Source organism: Muscardinus avellanarius (assembly GCF_963383645.1).
Source record: "Muscardinus avellanarius genome assembly, chromosome: 2".
Lineage (NCBI taxonomy): Eukaryota > Metazoa > Chordata > Mammalia > Rodentia > Gliridae > Muscardinus > Muscardinus avellanarius.
Genome location: NC_137787.1, coordinates 106,982,200 through 107,000,167, shown reverse-complemented (window position 1 = coordinate 107,000,167; position 17,968 = coordinate 106,982,200). Strand labels below are relative to the sequence as shown.

The 17,968-nt window shown below is 40.0% G+C and overlaps 1 protein-coding gene across 2 annotated transcripts; it reads right to left on the bottom strand.

The window, feature by feature from the left end:
* Positions 1-1,026: 1,026 nt before the first annotated feature.
* Positions 1,027-17,647, bottom strand: DDX18 (DEAD-box helicase 18; the record flags this gene model as incomplete). 2 transcript variants are annotated; one of them, XM_080719909.1, is made up of 14 exons in its annotated part: positions 1,027-1,566; positions 2,388-2,565; positions 2,873-2,929; positions 5,748-5,861; positions 6,193-6,345; positions 7,120-7,281; positions 8,047-8,186; positions 10,063-10,177; positions 10,270-10,469; positions 10,594-10,694; positions 10,971-11,106; positions 12,941-13,063; positions 15,980-16,447; positions 17,563-17,647. In XM_080719909.1, 14 exons carry the CDS (start codon positions 17,645-17,647, stop codon positions 1,424-1,426), a joined length of 2,175 nt encoding a protein of 724 aa, XP_080576035.1. In that variant the 3' UTR covers positions 1,027-1,423. The 2 variants fall into 2 exon arrangements, with proteins under 2 accessions (XP_080576035.1, XP_080576036.1); XM_080719910.1 differs by having other exon boundaries at positions 15,980-16,264.
* Between the last annotated feature and the right edge of the window lie 321 nt (positions 17,648-17,968).

The following is a 17,968-nucleotide window of genomic DNA, read 5'->3' as shown; positions in this document are numbered from 1 at the left end:
CCACCACAACCGGCTGTATTTTCTGGAACACAATTATTTCTGAAACAAACGGTACTGAAGAGAGAAAGGTATTAAATGCCACAAGGTAGAAACCCAGGAAGCCAAGCTGCGTGCCCAGCCATCAAGGTCTGAAATCCTAAGGTTCAGCAGTGTGACCATGGCCAAGTCCAGAGGCAAACATCATTCTCTTCCTACTGCAATGCCATTTATCCAACTGTTTCTTCTCCATTTGATATTCTTTGTGATTACATTTAATGAGATTCTATGACTATTAAATAGCACATTGAGATGATGCTAGCAACTTTGGTTTTGAATTACTATAAAATGTACTACTTTGTAGTTATATGCCACATGAAACACTAAAAAGTGCTCCTATGACCAAATTACACTGATGGGCTGTGTTTTTTCCTCTGAACTATTGTTAATCCAGGTGCATTCTACCACTGAGCTATATCCCTAGACCTTTTAATTTTTTGTTTTGAAACAGTTTTACTTTCTTGCTGAGGCTATCCTTGAACTGTGATCCCCCTCACTCTCAAGTACTGGGATTACAGGTGTGTGCCACCATGCCCAACTCCCTGTTCTTTTATAATTTCTACCGCAAATGTATCTTTTATTTCATAGATCAGGAAGAGGCAACTTTTTTTTTCTCAAAAAGAAACTCATATTAATGTGTTCTGAGTACTGTATCACGATTTGGCTTTCTGTCCATGCTGGTTGGCTTTGTCTTCCAAGTGTTCTGTGAAGTTGGAAGGGCTTACTGAGCTCCAAACCACCCTACAATAAATGAGGATTATCATTCTTCCATTTTAAGAAAAGGTCTTTGTTAAATTACTAAATATAGGGGATACACCTATATTGCATGAGGTGCTACAATTTCCATCCTTTCCCTCCTGCACAATGTTAGGAATGCTGGGGGTGCTCAGTAACATTGGCAAATAAACTCTTTCTCCCTAAAAAACTAAAACCTAGCCGAGAAAGGCTCACTGTTTAAAAATCAGGAATATCTGAAAGTGATTATTTTATTTTAAGGTACTTCTTAGGTGTTTCTCAAAGCTCTTTGCCCTTTCATACTACCAGTATTTCCAGGAAGGGTTCCAAACTACTGTTAAAGGGCAAGAAACAAAACCAGGAAAAAAAAAAAAACCCTGAAACTACTTTCTGTATTACTGCTACCTGCTCAGTATACTAAGGTCACTTTTTATAGCAAGTAAACAGAGCAAACCATGTCACAAAAATCTTTACATACCAGAAAGGAAAAGTACAAAGAGTTGTATTAAAAGAATGACATAATTTGGGGGAAGAATCTTTAAAATTAATATATCATCACAGAAAAGACCAAAGAATTTACAGGCTCTAAAAAAATTTGTTAGGAAAAAAATCATTTGAGGACAACATGACTCAAGGTGAAAGAAAGTCTGCATCAGTGAGAGAACTGTCTCTTGTCGGATGGCTTTTTACTGATGTTTTTAAAGATTCTGGACTTTTCCACTTTCTTGGTTTTCTGGAAGCCGAATCCACCGCCACCTCCTCTCTTTTTACGCTTGCCTTCATTGCTGTTCACGTCTACAGGTAAATATTAAGGAAACCAAGCAACAAAGATAATAAACTGCAAACCCACATCTGCACAGAGAAAAATCAGCAAGCACAGTGCTATTTTCTACCCATCTTCCAACAATGAAACCGTGGGGACAGGAGCCTATGGGGTATATCTGCAGATGAGGCATGGCCATGTGCCTACAGACTCAAGCCAAGTCTGTGGGGGCATGAGGCATATTAATAATCTTGTACACTCAATGAAATCCAAGGCAAGCAGAGATTAGGAGTTAAGAATGCATGGTTTTCACTTCTATGGATGCTGCCTCAGGAGCTGCTGCTCCTGTAATAATGGAGCACAGGCTCATCATGGAAGATATGTACTCAAGGCACACGAATGATGGGGACGGCCACACATGGTTCTCTAGCCTCTTAAGTTACTACTGTAACATTACAGACCTCACCTCAGATGGCTAAATTTCTTCTGATGCAAACATAATACAGCATACATTACAAAGCACAATAGGATCAACTGGCGGGATTCCCTCTGCCTTTTACTGTACTTTTTGCAGGGCAACCCCACAACCACTTGAGGTCTGTGTCTGCCTGGAATGCACACAACTATCCCTGCACGATAAATTCCTTTGCCTTTTTGACTTTCTGAAGTTTACATCATCAGCTGTATTCTTCCTGTAATAACCATCCTGGCATTAATCCCTGTTCACCCCATCCTACCTCTATGTCCTGTGCTGACACAGACACACACTAACCCATCACTGAGCCCAAAATGTCCCCCAGTCAAGCTTTTGTCACTTAGACCCAGGATGACTTAATAGCAAACCAAAGGATACTCAGATCAACAAAAGGAGGCACCTTGAAACCGAATGAAAGAGCAACCTGAGGCAAATTCAAGTTATTAACATCAAAGATCTGTTTCAGAGAATGGGAATCATATGCCCGTATGTATGACTTGTATGCTTCCTGGGCTGACTTATGAAGAAAGTAGTTCTTTTCAATCAATTTCTCAAGCTGAAATAGAAAGAATTGTTTAAATAAAATAAAAAAAGGACCTCAAATATCAGAACAAAATCAATCTGCAAAAAACATCTGGTCAACTCTATTTGCTCTAGGCTTTAGGTTATTTGCACAAGTATTAGTAAGAACAATACCAAGGTTCTCAAGGTGTGGATGGAGGAACACAGCACAGTCAAGTGGCTACTGAATAGCAAGAAACCTTAGTGAACACACCCCAGGGTTCCATCTCGTACAAATGCAGAATCAGAGACAATAAAGATTATTTCTTACTCAGAAATACAAGGGAGGAGGGGAAGCATACCTGAGACTGAATGTCAGAAATTTTAGACCAGGAAAAGTCAAACTCATTTAATGGAACCTAGAGGGGGGAAAAACACACACACACAGACAAAATCAAGAACATAAAGATTAGTAAATTGGAACAACCAATGTTCAGATTTCTAAATAAATGAAGAAAATATGAAATTCCCTCAGGACAGGCAGCAATATTTGCTTCTTCTAGTCAACTAGAAGTCCCATCTTTGCTTTGCAGAATTCCCATGAATCATGCTAGAAAGCCTTCATTTCTTTCTTCCTATAAGGCTAGGATGAGGACAATGAACTAGGGAAGCACATTTCTCTAGGGATCTCCATCATCATCATCCTGATTATTTAGTGATGGAGGAAGCAGCCTGAAGCTTTTAGTTAGAAAGATCTTGAAACTCTTTTCCTCTACATCAGGAAAGAGCTGCTAATATCATCTGCCCCATTATTGGGGCATATGACACTAAAGGTCACAATGACCACACACTTCCACAAGAAGGATGTGCTATCTGTCATCACTTAGTAACCAGAAAAAGCACAAGATTTATGTGAGGTACTAGGGGAAAAAAACTAGGTGCCTAAATTCTAGACCCCTCCCTCGGAGAGCTTGCTTGTAGTCTCATGGAGGAGACTGACAAACGATGACATGATAACAAGGAGCACTTGTGCTGTGAAGTCAGAGTTGGCTTCCCAGAGGAAAAAGCAGCCATTAAACCAGACCACTCTGGAGCACCATGCAGAAAGCATGAAGGCCAGACAGCAACTTTAGGGAGAACTACAGTGAGTGGCAGGGTGGAGAAAACCTGTGTGGCAAGACTGTGCCAGGCAGGCCAACAAGAAGGCAAGTGCCAGGCAAGAAAAGACCTGCCTGACATGCATCCACAGGGCGAGCAACCAAGAGCCACTTATGGTTCTGATGGATTAAGTTCTGGTAGGACTGAGCAAGGCTAAAGCCAGATTCAAACAAACAAACACTGGGGATTGAATGGGAAGCAACTGGGAAAACATAAACCACTTTCTCCAAATGGAATACAGAGAAAAGGCAGCAGGCAGTAGCCAATCTGGAGGCAGCTATAGAGTGAACTGAGTGTTGAAGTTATACTTTTCAGCAAAAGACTTCAGATTGTAAATTGTTAACTGCAAGGGAGATTGAAGGGTAGGAGTGGAGAAAAAGGGACAGAAGGAGGTGGAGGTGGCAGAGGCAGGACTGAATGGGGATACCCACTGCTCCACATAGGGCTAGAAGGAAACGTCAGGATGAGGCGGAATAGAGAGACATGACTGGCTGTGAGGGACCAGCGATGGGTAGAGGAGGTTTAAACAAGGCTCTCAGGAACAAGAGAGGAAAGACTGAGAAATCAGTTATGAAGCACTGCAGAGCAAGCAATTAAGAGAGCTGAGTCATGTGGTAGTTCTGGCAGTTCCTTCTGTCTTTACCTCCCGGGCTGAAAGCAAGTAAAACCTGTTTACTTGCTATAAACAATTGTTTTAATCCATTAAGTCCCAGGTTTTCAACTCTGTGAATACTTCACCTGGCAGCAGGGATTGAAGCCAGAGGCACTCTACCTCTAAGCTATACCTCTAGCCCTGTATTATTTTTTATTTTGAAACAGTCTCACTAAGTTACAGAAGATAGCATAAAACTGAAATCCTCCTGTTTTAGCCAAGTACTGGGATTACAGGCATGCACCACCACACCCGTGTGTGTGTGTGTGTGTGTGTGTGTAAAATATCTATCTTTTTAAGTATGCTTTTACTGCTACATTGTAATTACACATGATAGGGGTTTGGGATGACAGAAACATACATGTACACAGTACATGGTGTGTTTCTCTAAGGATCCATCCTGCAGACTCTCTCCCCCTGTTCATATTGAAATAGCCTTACAAATGTGCATAGGTAGTGTTTAACTGTTTCCTTTATCAAGTCTCCCTTTCCTCTTCCCCAAATCCTATTCCATTAGTCTCCTGGCATCTCTCAGTTATCTTAAGTTCCTTTGTTTCCTAGTTTGTCTCTGGCTTCCACATATAAAAGATGAATTTTGACTTTCTGAGACTGGCTAATCTCACACAGCATAATTCTAAGTTCCACCCATTTTCCTACAAACGACATACTTCTTTTCTTTACGACTAAGTAAAATTCCATTGTGTGCATATACATTTTGTAACCCACTCATATCTTGATGGACATCTAGGCTCGTTCCAGTTTGGCTATTGTGAATTGTGCTGCTATAAACATATATATATATATATATACACACACAGGTATATAATATATGTATTATTCTAATATTCTGACTTCAATTTACATTCCATCCCATTTATTCACTCTCATTTTTATTTCCTGAGATTTTACTAGTGCACGGAATTACATCATAGTGATAAGAACACACATGCACATAGCTCTTGGTGTACTTCCTTCTTCATCCCTAGTATTTTTCTCAAGAGGCATAATTAGCCTGGTGTGGTGGTACAGTCCTGTAAGACAAAAGGATCACAGATTTGAGAACAACCTCAGCAAGACTGCTCCAAAAACAAAATATAAAAAAGGCCTGAGAGGTGTAGCTAGGAGACAGAAAGCCACTGGGTTCAATCTCCAGTACCATAAAAATAAAATAAGCAATTAATACTTTCTCCAAACACTAGACCTCTAAAAATCAATAATTATTTCAACATTACCATAAGTGGTGTATTTATGACTCAATCCAAGTTTATAGTTGTTGCACATCTGCAATCCTGGGACAAAATTGGTTAAGAGCACCCTCTGACTCAAGATCCTTGAATACATCTAAAATTGGCAACTGCTAACAATTCCCACCAAGCGGACTCTGTCCGCCATGTTACATTTATTTTTTTCCAAGCAAAGCTCTTTACCTTGGATTGCTTCAAATAACGAAGAAAACCCAATTCTTCTGGGCGTAAGATGAGTAAGGCATGCCCTCTTCCATTCAGCCCTCTGGCTGTTCTACCCACACGATGGATATATTCCTTTGGCAGAGAAGGAAAAGCCAGGTTAAGGAGCTAACTTCCACATGAACATTGTGACTGCAATTATAGAGTACCCTATTTCCTTCAGATATCTGTTGCTCTTAATACATCACTCCAAAGATTTTACACTCTTAATCCAAGACCTACCGATGCCTCAGGCCTCCTTATACACCCACTTTGAGACCTGCAACACCCTAAACGTTTAATTACACCAGTGTCTGAACAGTGGGGCTGAATCTTGTGAATATGAAACGAGGTGCTTCTTGGGGAACCTGAAGAATAAGTACACTCCTCTTCAGTCCATCTGCAGACACCCTTTGGGTGCAGTTACCTTAGGGTCGTCTGGAGGGTCATATTGAACGATCCAGTCGACCTCAGGAATATCCAGTCCTCTTGCTGCCACATCTGTACACAACAATATCCCTGAATCTGCATTGCAGAACTGGAAGAATGTGGTTGTGCGCTTATTTTGCTTCTGCCTTCCCTAAAATCAAATAAAAATTTCATTAGCACTGAAACCTTCAATTATTGTTGGAAAGTCTAGATGTAGCACTCCCAAACTGTACAGTTGTCATTCTGCTGTATTTTAGGCTTGCTTCCTGTCCTAAGTTGTCTCTTTTCCCCAGCTGGACTGAGTCCTTGAGAAGGATGATGTCTCTAACTCCCTTTTGGCCTCTGTTATTCCAACTCTAGCAGAGCTCACTTTGTACAGAACTGATCATCCCAGAGCATTCAAACTACTCAGAATTGTTTTTATTATACCTTTAACGGTACATTATAGTCTCACATCAGAATGCAGTTCATAGTGACATACATGCACACAGTACTTCGTGTTTTAAGGAGAGCAATACTTTCACGCTGGGCATGGTGGCACACGCTTGAAATCCCCGTGCTTGGGAGGCGGAGACAGGAAGATCGCACAGGTTCGAAGCCAGCCTTGCTGGCTTAAGAGACCCTGTTTCCAAATAAAAATATAAAGAATAGGTGTCTGGGAGTATAGCCCAGGGGTAGAAGGGTTTCCAGGAATCCCAGTACCACCAAAAAGAAAAAAGAAAAAAGAAAAAGAAAAAGAAAGAGAGAGCAATACTTTCAGTCCTACAATCTACAGAACTTCATAAGCAAAGCCTATTTCATTTTTCCTTTGCAGCGGTGGGGATGAAACCCAGGGACTTGCACATGCCAAGCAAGTGTGCTATATCTAAGCTACATCCCAGCAAACATAACCTCTATGTTAAATAAGCTCATCACAATCACTTACATGAATGGCCAAGACAGGTAAATCAATGTAGTTCAGCAACTCGTAGTGGTATTTCACGGACTTACAGGATGAGAAGAAAACCATCAACTTCTTCTTTCGGTTCTTCTTAAGGAATGTGAAGAGTAGAAGGAATCTCTTTTCAGAGGGACAAACAACATATCCCTAAAAATGGTCAGATGAAGACAGTAATTAATTAAGCCAACTTTTCCATTCATAAGCAAGCAATGACTGAGCACTGACACACAGCACATACACCGCAAGGCCTGTCCAACAGTGTCTAAAGTCTGAACCCACCAATGGCATTTATTTATTTATTTATTTATTTTTGGTGGTATTGGGGTTCCTGGACGCCCTTCTACCTCCAGGCTACACTCCCAGACCTATATTTTTATATATTTTTAAATTTGGAAACAGGGTCTCTTAAGCCAGCAAGGCTGGCTCCAAACCAGCATGATCCTCCTGTCTCCGCCTCCCAAGCATGGGGAATACAAGCGTCAACTCCCGGGCAAACAAATGGCTTTTAAACCATATTCATTTACAAGGAACTTTTTACTCAACAAAAACTCAAACCAGTTTGCATGCCATCTCTTTTCTACCTTTCATGGCTATACACACTGAAGCAATTCTCTCTATCACCTAAGCTACCTCATGTCATATGGAGATTACAAATATCTTTTAACTGCACTTAAAATTGACAGTGATCAGTATGCTTTCCATGTGACAAATGGTATCAATAGAAGAGAGAGAAGACAGAATTAGAGTTCATGGTGTTTTTATACCAGGAGAGTCAGAGACTCAAATCACAAAATTCCCTCTGTTTGAATTACAAGTTTATTAACTCACTTGTTTTCTGCATAGTCTCTTATTAATGACAAGGAAACATCAAATAAGATTCTTAAAGTTTTCGGTTATTTATAAAAAAAGTACCTGCTCAAGACCATCTACTGTCGCATTGGCTTTATCATCATCAACACCAACATACAATGGCTCCTTTTTCAAAGAAATTTTTGCTAGGTCTTCAACTTTCCGAGTTTGTGTGGCAGAAAAGAGCATAGTCTGTCTGCGTGCTGAAACAAACACAAAAATAACCTAATTCTTCCAGGAAATCTTTTTCTCTCTCTCCAATAGTGGAGATAGAACACAGGGGCATTTTACCTCCGGGCTACACCCCCATCTCTATTCAAGTCTTTTTATTTTTGAAACAGAGTCTCACTGAGTTGCAAAGGGCTTTGCTGAGGAAATATTTATCACGGCCTCACAACTACAAACATCTGTAAGTGGAAATATCGGGCATGGAGGATACGTCATCACTATGGATCCTAAAGATATTACAAAGGGTAAAAAAACACTTATTGTGAACTTTTATATATAAATTTGAAAGCTCAGATGAAATGAACAAGTCTTTAAGAAACAAACTGCTAGGTGGGTATTGTGGTGCATACCTGTAATCCTAGTACTTTGGAAGGTTAAAACAGGAGAATTTCAAGTTCAAGGCCAGTGCCAGCAACTTAGAGAAACCTTGATTCAAACTAAAAAATAAAAAGGGCCGAGGGTATAGTTTAGAGGTAGAATGCCCGTGTTCAATTCCAGTACTAAACCCAAAACATCCAAATTATTACAGCTCTATCAAGAATACGTGAATAGTTGATAGTTAAAACATTTACCAAAAGCCAGGTATGATGGCACATGTTTGTAATTCCAGTACTTGGGAAGTTGAGAAAGGAGGATCCCAGGTTTGTGGCTAGCCTCCACTACTTAAGTGATGCCTCCCACAACTTAGTGAGACCTTGTTTCAAAAATAAAGAGTAGTGTGGTGTGCACACCGGGTGTGGTGGCGCACGCTTGTAATCCCCGCGCTTGGGAGGCTGAGACAGGAGGATCAAAGCCAGCCTCAGCTACTTAGTGAGGCTCTCAGCAATGTATTGAGACCCTGTTTCCAAATAAAATATAAAATAGGTCTGGGAGTATAGCCCGGAGGTAGAAAGCCTCTGGGTTCAACCCCAAGTACCACCAAAAAAAAAAAAAAAAAAAAAAAAAAAAAAAAAAAGAGTAAAAAATAGATCTGGGGGTATAGCTTGAAGGTAGAATGTCTCTGGGTTCCAACCCCAGTACTGAAAAAACAAAACCATTCTCTACTCCTTGGTGGTTATTTGTGAATATATGAATGTTCATAGGAACTTTATCTGTAATAGACGCATCCATCAACTGAATGTATAAATTGGTATAAAACGGATTTCACCGAGGAGTAAAATAAACTAACTCATGCAGTAGTGTAAGCCTCAAAACAATTTCCTGGGTGAAAATATTGAGACCTACAAGAGTACATATGATTCCACTTACACATACAAATAGCTTAGAAAATGCAAGCTGATCTACAGTGACAGAAAGCAGATCCATAGCCCCCTGGGAGGGACTGCAAAGAGGCATAAGGAAAAAGTGAAGGGCATGTTCCCTTTCTTGATTGTAGTGATGTTTCCAAAGAGTAAACACGTCCCCATATAGAAAAACGTAGACTTCAAATATATACCACTTCCTATGCCAGTTATATTTTGATAACACTTTTAAACATAAATTATATAATGAACAGGATCATGGCCACCTTATAGATATAAGCAGTTCATATATACTGCTGATTAAAACTCAGATAGCAAACACAACACAGAAGTCATTAAGACTATGGTGACCTGAGAGACATTAGATAATAGGACTGAGACATATGTGAAGACTATTTAACTTGCTATAACCTCTGAAACAGCTAAACTACACTACAGAAAGGAAGGAATAAGTTTGACAGCATGTGTTTCAAATGACCTCTAAGACTGACTGGCATAACTCCTTCAATAGCCAAAGTAAAATTCTGGTATTAGTACAAATTTTCTTCTAGAAACAACTATCCCCTACATCTACCTACTATGCAAGCTACATGTAGATCTGCCTACTTACTTGGCAAAAGTTTAATAATTTGCTTCAATTCTTCTTCAAACCCAACATCCAAGATACGATCAGCTTCATCAATAACCAGACACTGTAAGTTTTTATACATAAATCCGGGGGTATTCTAACAAAAGGAAAAGAAATAACCATCAGTTATAAAGTTTATGTTTTGGACAAGACTGTGAGCAGAGGGTCACGTGACAGGGTTCTTTCTACCTGCATATGGTCCAGGAGCCGACCTGGTGTTGCCACAATGATATTGATCCCATTAGCAAGTTTCTGTGCTTCAGCAGATCGGTTACTGCCACCCATGATCAACCCATATGTGTGAACGTGGTGAGTCATTAGCTCCTTAAGAACTCCGAAAGTCTGCATGGCCAGTTCTCTAGTAGGTGATAGAATAAGAGCTCCTGTCCCTAGAATAAAAAAAAAAAAGAGAGAGAGAGATGATAAAAGACAAACCATAGCTATCTCTAGGAGTCTCTAAAAACCACATCAGACTTCTAGTGATATAATGGTGAAAAGAGATCAAAAGCTTACCATTCCTGGGCATGAACTTTAACTTAACAATGAGTTCAATCACAGGGATAAGGAATGCAAGAGTTTTGCCACTGCCTGTTTTTGCAGCTGCTAAAAGATCCCTAAATGTTAAAAAAAAAAAGGATCAATCATTCAATAAATATTTACTGTACGCCTGCAAGGTATCATGTGCACATTTTTAGACACTAAGCTAAATCATGCCTTCTCTACCACTGACATTAATCATCAGTAGAAATCAATAAATAACTAAGTTTTCAGTAGAGGCTAAATACATGACACAGCACACAGCACAAAGCCAACAGAACATACTAGTACTTCTTTACCATCTTACAGTTCTACAAATAAAACAAATGCCCACGCATCACTGTTAATCATACCTGCCTTCCAGAAGTGGCCTAACACTTTTATGTTGAATTTCAGTCATGTTCGTGAAACCCATTTCTTTTATTGCCTTCAGAGTGTTTTCATTGACAAGATTAGTTAGAGAAGCAAATGAAGTATCCTCAAAAGCTCCTAAGCAAAAGACAGTTGGTCATTAGCAAACTTATTTTTTTTAAAGGTAATACTACTCAACTAAGTTATTTTTGCTTATAAGAGCTTCTTTTAGAAGACTAAAACCCAGTAATTCCTAGGTAATAATTAAGATTGGGAGGCTGAGACAGGAGGATAGTGAGTTTGAGACCATACCCTGCAACTTAGCCAGATCCTATTTCAAAATTTTAAAAAACAAAATGGGCTGGGGTAGGGGTGCAGCTCAGTGGTAGAGTGTGTTCTTGGGTTATATTCCCAAGTATTGCAAAAAAAAAAAAGGGGGGATAAAAAAAAAAAAAGCCAAGGCAAAAGAGTCCAGAGGGATGGAATGCTTAAGAAATCTGACAGAGAAAGCAAAAATGTTAGCACTAATCAACTCCAATTATGAAATCACCCTGAAAAGCAGTGACTCCTACGTCAGATAACTGAGAAGTCATGTACAGCTTCAGAATGTTAGCTCCAACACACTCATGGTGTGGTGGTTCCTTAGCAGGGGAAGTCATCAAAATCTGACCACTCCCAACCATCCGGTACCCAGGCCAAACAGTACTATTTGGCCTCAGCACCACTGATGGTCCCCAACTTAGGACGGATGGTTCAACTTACAAGTTTTCAATCTGATGATGGTGTAAAAGCACACCCATAAAGCTGTTTTTCACTTTCAGTATATTTGTTAAATTACATGAGATACTCAATCACTTTATTGTAAAACAGGTTTTGTATTAAATTTTGTTAACCGCTGGCTAACATGAGTTCTAATCATACTTAAGGTAGGCTAATAAATTTTGATGATAGCTATAGAAAAGGCATTTTTATTTATATTTTCAATTTATGTTTACAGAGATACAGTCTCATCATAAGTTGAGGAATATGTGAACTGACATTTTGGGCTGAATGATTCTTTTTTTTTTTTCTTTTGGTACTGTGGATTGAACCCAGAAACTTGCACATAGCAGGCAAGCAATCTACCACTAAGGTGCATTCCAGTACAGAATAATCTTTGTTGTAGGAGGTATCCTATCCTTCAAAAGTTATGCAGCATCCCTGAACTCTACCCTCTAGATGCCAGTAGAATGTTCCTAGTTCTGACTATCAAGACTAACTCCTAGGAATAGGCTGATCAATCTTCCTGGTATATCTCAGACAAGGGATTCCAAGAATATAGGACATGCAGTACAAAAACTGGGAAATTCCTAGGCAAACTGGGTGATTTAATAGCTATATCTGGGAGAGAAAATTGCCCCGATGAGACCCACTGACATAAAATTCGCAATTTTTATTTTTTGAGGTGCTGAGGATTGAACCCAGGGCCTTGCAAATGTTAGGCAAATACCCTACTGAACTATATCTTTCAGCCTACCTTTGCAAAAGGTATTAAATATTAAACAAGCAAAAAAGCCCAAGGCAGTACTAGCTCAAGTTAACTCAGAGATATTTCTAGTTAGAGACAGTAATTTCTAGTTTAAACTCTTGACTTTGATTTTCCTATTGCAACATGGAAGGTGCCTGAGAAAAGCATTAAAAAAAAAAAAGAGATCTGGATAAACTAAATGGAAAAACAAAAAGGATCCCTGTGCTGCATGTGTATATAAAAATATTTTGTGTGTTGGGAATAGAGAAAAGGAAAACAAGAGAAGGCTCCATGAGTAAAATGTTAATGAGAAAAATAGCAGCAGAAAAATATAAAAAACATTCAATTTTTGCTTATATTTACTTCTTCAAGGTAAACATTTAACAGTCACAGTTGAATCTTCGATCCCATCCCCTAGAGAGACATATCTTTACGAGGGTCTATCTGGAATGTCCTGGGAGTCACCTGTGAGTCCCAGGGGCAGGCAGGGTGCTTCGCTGGTATCTTCCTCACCATCTGCCTTCTCCAGGCTGCTTTCTGTTTCTTTAGGAGCCTCCGGGTCTTCTTCAACTTTTGCTTTTTTGGTGTCTTTGGTTTTTAGAGAATGAAACAAAATTCTTTAAGTATCAAGTGACTTCAACAATTTGTGAAGAGGTGTATTTTCCAAAGACTAAATATTTAATATTGTTAATATTTTTCATGAAAATATAAATATATATATAAATATATAAATATAGTCATATTTAAAAACAGGGAACATACAGATTTGCCAACAAAACACTACTTTAGTCTTCTTAATGTACAATAAGATTTCATTTTAAGAAAACTTATAAGTTCAACCAAACAATATAAAAATACTAATTGCAAGTTCCACACACTTCAGAGACCCCCCCCCAATCTGATGTTGTATTTAAAAACAATTCATTTCTGCTGGGCATGGTGGCACATGCTTGTAATCCCAGTACTTGAGAGGCTGAAACAGAAGGATCACAGGTTTGCAGCTAGCCTCAGCAACTTGACAGGCTCTCCACAATTTAGTGATACCCTGTTTCAAAATAAATAAAGAATAAAGTAGGGTTATGGGTGTAGCTGGGAGGTAGACCGCTCCTGGGTTCAATTAAAATAAAAAACAAAAAAACCCCACACTCTTCTTCCTTTAAGTCATTTACTACCTACTTTCTATGAAAGCCACTTGTTTTAAGGATAAAAAGAAAAAACAGAGGCTCTTCATGTTCCTAGAGATAGACATAAAAAGCCAGGGTACTCATTTACTTAGCTGGGTGATAGAAACTAGAATACTACCAAGTTCTCAGTGGTCAGGGAGGAAAGGTAGGGCTTCCTCTCATTTTTACACTTACAACATTTCTGTTGGCACTGAAAACTGAACCCAGGAGCATTCTAACTCTGAGCTACATTCCAAGCCCCTTTTTAAAAATTTTGAATCAGTCTCACGAGGTTTTTGAGGCTGCCCTTGATGGCCTTGAGTCTATGATTCTCTTGTCTCCACCTCTTGAGTATTGGAATCAGAGATGTAAGCCACCACACTGACTCACAACTTTCATAGTATGGTCCCAAACTACCTTTTCAGTATCTTCCATGACTTTCTTCTTAAATGTTTTTTTTCATTCTAGGTCAGAATTACTACCATGCTAGGCAGTATTTAGTAAAAATAATGAAACTAGTTACTGAAGCTAGTTTGAACAGAAATGACCCAGACTATCACTAAGGACTCTTTGTAGCCTGGGACTGGCCTCTTCCCTGTACCTTACCACAACCATTCTGGGAAATGGTCAACTCTGTAAGGCCCATAGGTTCAAAACCTATGAAGAGACTGTGATCGAGCAATTGATCAGAGTAGATATGTTACTTCTTTGAACATACTCAGAAAGGAATCCTGAAGCTATTATAACTTTATTACCATTTTCATATGCTTTTATTGGTGCATTTTAGCCCCATTTTAATGTAAATCATATTGACACTGACACACATGTACACAGCACTTGATTCTCCCATCTCCCACTTCCCCATCTTCCCCCTCTTAATACAGAGTACTGAGATGGACATTGGTATATTCAAATTATGCACACATAGTCTATGGTAGCAATTCTATCAATGAACCTCTTTCTGAACCCCTTCCCTTAGACCACCTCCCTGGCTCCACTAAGGTCTCCCTTCCATTGTCTAGTCTCTCTGGTATCCTAATTATTCTCTACCTTGTGCATATTAGAAAAAACACATGACCCTTCACTCTCTGTATGGCTAACCTCGCTTAACATAATGTTCTCCAGGCCCTTCCATTTTCTTGAAATTAAGAATAGGATTATAATCACTTTATCTAAAAACTCCTAATCCTCAAAGTCTTCCCTGTTTGGTTTTACTTTTTAGCTAAGCAATTTTCACAACCTACAAATTTAGTAGTGTAGTCTTCCCTGCTTGGTTTCACTTTTTTGCTAAGCAATTTTCACAACCTACAAATTTATTAGTCTGTAGGCACCATAAAGATAGGCACATGTTTAGAAAGGTTCAAAGCTCCTTTTCAAATGAAATCTTTACTTCAGATAAGATATACCCAAAAGATGTCCTAACTTGGCCAGCAAACTTTCTATGAAGGGCTAATAGATATCATGGGCTTTGCAAGCCATATGGTCTCTGTTTCAATAGAAACATGGTAAATAAGTTATTGTGATCCAATAAAGCTTTATTTAAAAAAAATAGGCAGAAAGCCAGAGAGTTTGATGACTCTTGTCCTACTCTACCTAAAAATCTCTGCTATTGTTGGGTATGGTGGTGCACGCTTGTAATCCCTGCACTTGGGAGGCGGAGACAGGAGGATTGCACAGGTTTGAAGCCAGCCTTGCTGGTTTAAGAGACCCTGTTTCCAAATAAAAATAAATAAATAAATAAATAAATAAATAGGTGTCTGGGAGTATAGCCCGGAGGTAGAAGGGTTTCCAGGAACCCAGTACCACCCCCCCCCAAAACTCTGCTGTTGACATCTCAACTAACATGTCCACTCCTTTACTATGAAATTCAGTCATCTTTCCTCCTCCCTTTCCCTCAACATTTTCACTTAGCAAATAATGTTCTGTTCAGAACTTTTCCTAAATGGTATTATATATACTTTGTAATCAAGCCCCCTTTCAAATATGTAAACTTAACATAGCATGCCACAGTTTGTTCATCATAAAAACCCATCTGATTGCCAAAAAGAAACAAATTCCTATAATTGTAAAAAAATTCTTAATGTGTGGGGTTTTCTTCAAGGTTAGATAATGTAAAACATAATATACTGCTGAATATTTTGAGAAGAGTTAAAACATACCCTCCTCTACCAAGGAAAATGTTTCCTTTAGCTATCAGGCTAATCTCTAGCACACTGATGAGCACAGGTGAATTCTTATACATTACGTGTACACAGTAATAATTAAGGTATGACGATAACTATGGGAAACTATATGGGAAACTATTAGAATGCTTCAAGTTCAAAGCAAAGGAAGTGCTTACCAGGCCCGGCATCATTCACCATTTTCCTCTTTTTCCTCTTCCTTTTCTTTTTTGATTCTGAATTGAGAGACTGTGCTGCTGTTGCTTCTCCATTGGCTAACGTGACAGATTTCTGGGGTGATTTTTTAACTTTTCCAGTTTCTACCGTTTCTTCAGATACACCTCCATTTTGCACTTCTGACAAGGCCACATTCCCAGAATGCTTTAGGGATTTTTTAACTTTTCCAACTCTCACTCTTTCTTCTGGCACATCTCCATTCTGTCCTTCTGAAGAACCCACATTCACTGAAGGCTTTCGGGATTTTTTAACTTTTCCAATTCTCTCCGTTTCTTCAGACACATCCCTATTTTGCACTTCTGACAAGCCCACATTCACAGAATGCTTTAGGTTTTTTACTTTCCCAACTTTCACTGTTTCTTCAGGCACATCTCCATTTTGAGTTTCTGACAGGCTCACGCCTGAGGCCCCTGTTTAAAAACAACATACAGTGTGAAGAAAAGAAGGCTTATTGAACAATGAAATTACACAAAAGAAATTCCATGGCTCCTGGGTCTCAAATTATTTAAACTTCTCTTTTGTTTAGACCACTTGCAAGTTTTGATGTTCTATTATAGGAAAAGTAAGCTCTTTAAGGAAAAATACTGGAAAAGGAAACTACCATCATTTAACTTTAAAAGACGGTCTTCAAGGGGTTTTGGACAGAAGAATTTCCATGAGATCAAATGTGATGAGGCGAGACAACGGCTGTTCAAATATGTACCCTGAAGTACTTGATAAACATAATATGCCACCAAAAAGGACATTTACATATTATTCACTCAACTATCACTTCTCACATAATTTCACAACATTCAATTCCAACTTACTTAGAAAGCAGAGTGGATTAAAATTTCAATTAATTAAATACTTATTTGTCCCAATATTTATTGTACACAAATACCTAAAAATGTCTTTACAAAAGTTTCCCTGTTAATATTTTGAAAAAGGTAAGAAAACGTGTACCTATCCCTACACTAAGTACTAGCAGTGTTAATTATAATATAGGAACTGGAACTACTTAAGAAAGGTGCCATCTACGTAAAACCCTTTTCATTTAAGTCACAAGCGGGAGCGCCTACGAAATCGGATCCTAAAGCTGGCCGCGACAAAAATACAGGGTACGAAAAGCACTCACGTGCGCACAAGACACTTGCTGAGCTGAAAATGAGGAAGCGCTAGAGTCGAGAGGGAGCGTGGCAGTGGGTATCAGGTAAGCTGTGGGAAGAGTGATGCTCTATGGGAAGAATAAACATGGGAACTAAGTGAAAGATGGAAAAGGTGAAATGAAATAACGCTCCACGTGTTTGACTGCAGGTGGGAGAGGTGGAGCCCCAACGTGGCGGGGCTGTCGGGTGGGTCAGGCCGAGGGCAGAGGCGGGCTTGGTAGCAGCACCGCCCGGAGCCTGCCCGCCCCGCGGCCTCCCGAAGCCCACAGGGCAGCTCAGCCCACCGCCGGCCGCACGTGCTCGGCAGGAAGCTGCCCGCGCCGCCGGCCCTCGCCGCTCACGCCGCGGCTAGCGCAGCCCTGCTCGGCCCCGCTCACCCTGCAGCTTCAGGTTCCGCTGCCGCAATTTGAGGTTCCGCTTCTCGATCTTCTTGCGCAGAAGTTTCATCGGCAAGTGAGACATGCTTGCGGTCGGAGGAACGCCTTCACGGCGCAACCACTGCGGAGGTCCCGAGCGCTCAGAGAAGACGTCACTTCCGTCTCGGCCGCGAGCCCGCAGGTCAGGTAACCGGAAACGCGTCACAAAAACGCTGGAGCCTGGCCGGGCGCAAAGGCTTCTGGGGCTGAAATGATTCCTGGCGCCTGCGCCGTGGAGCCGTAGAAGACCAGGCTCTGTGCAGCGCCCCCTGGCCAAATGGAGGATTCACTCCATGTGCGAGGGCTGGCTGCGCTTTAGGGCTTTTGGGAACCTTGGTAGAATTTTCCCTGCCCTAAGGGAGGTTGA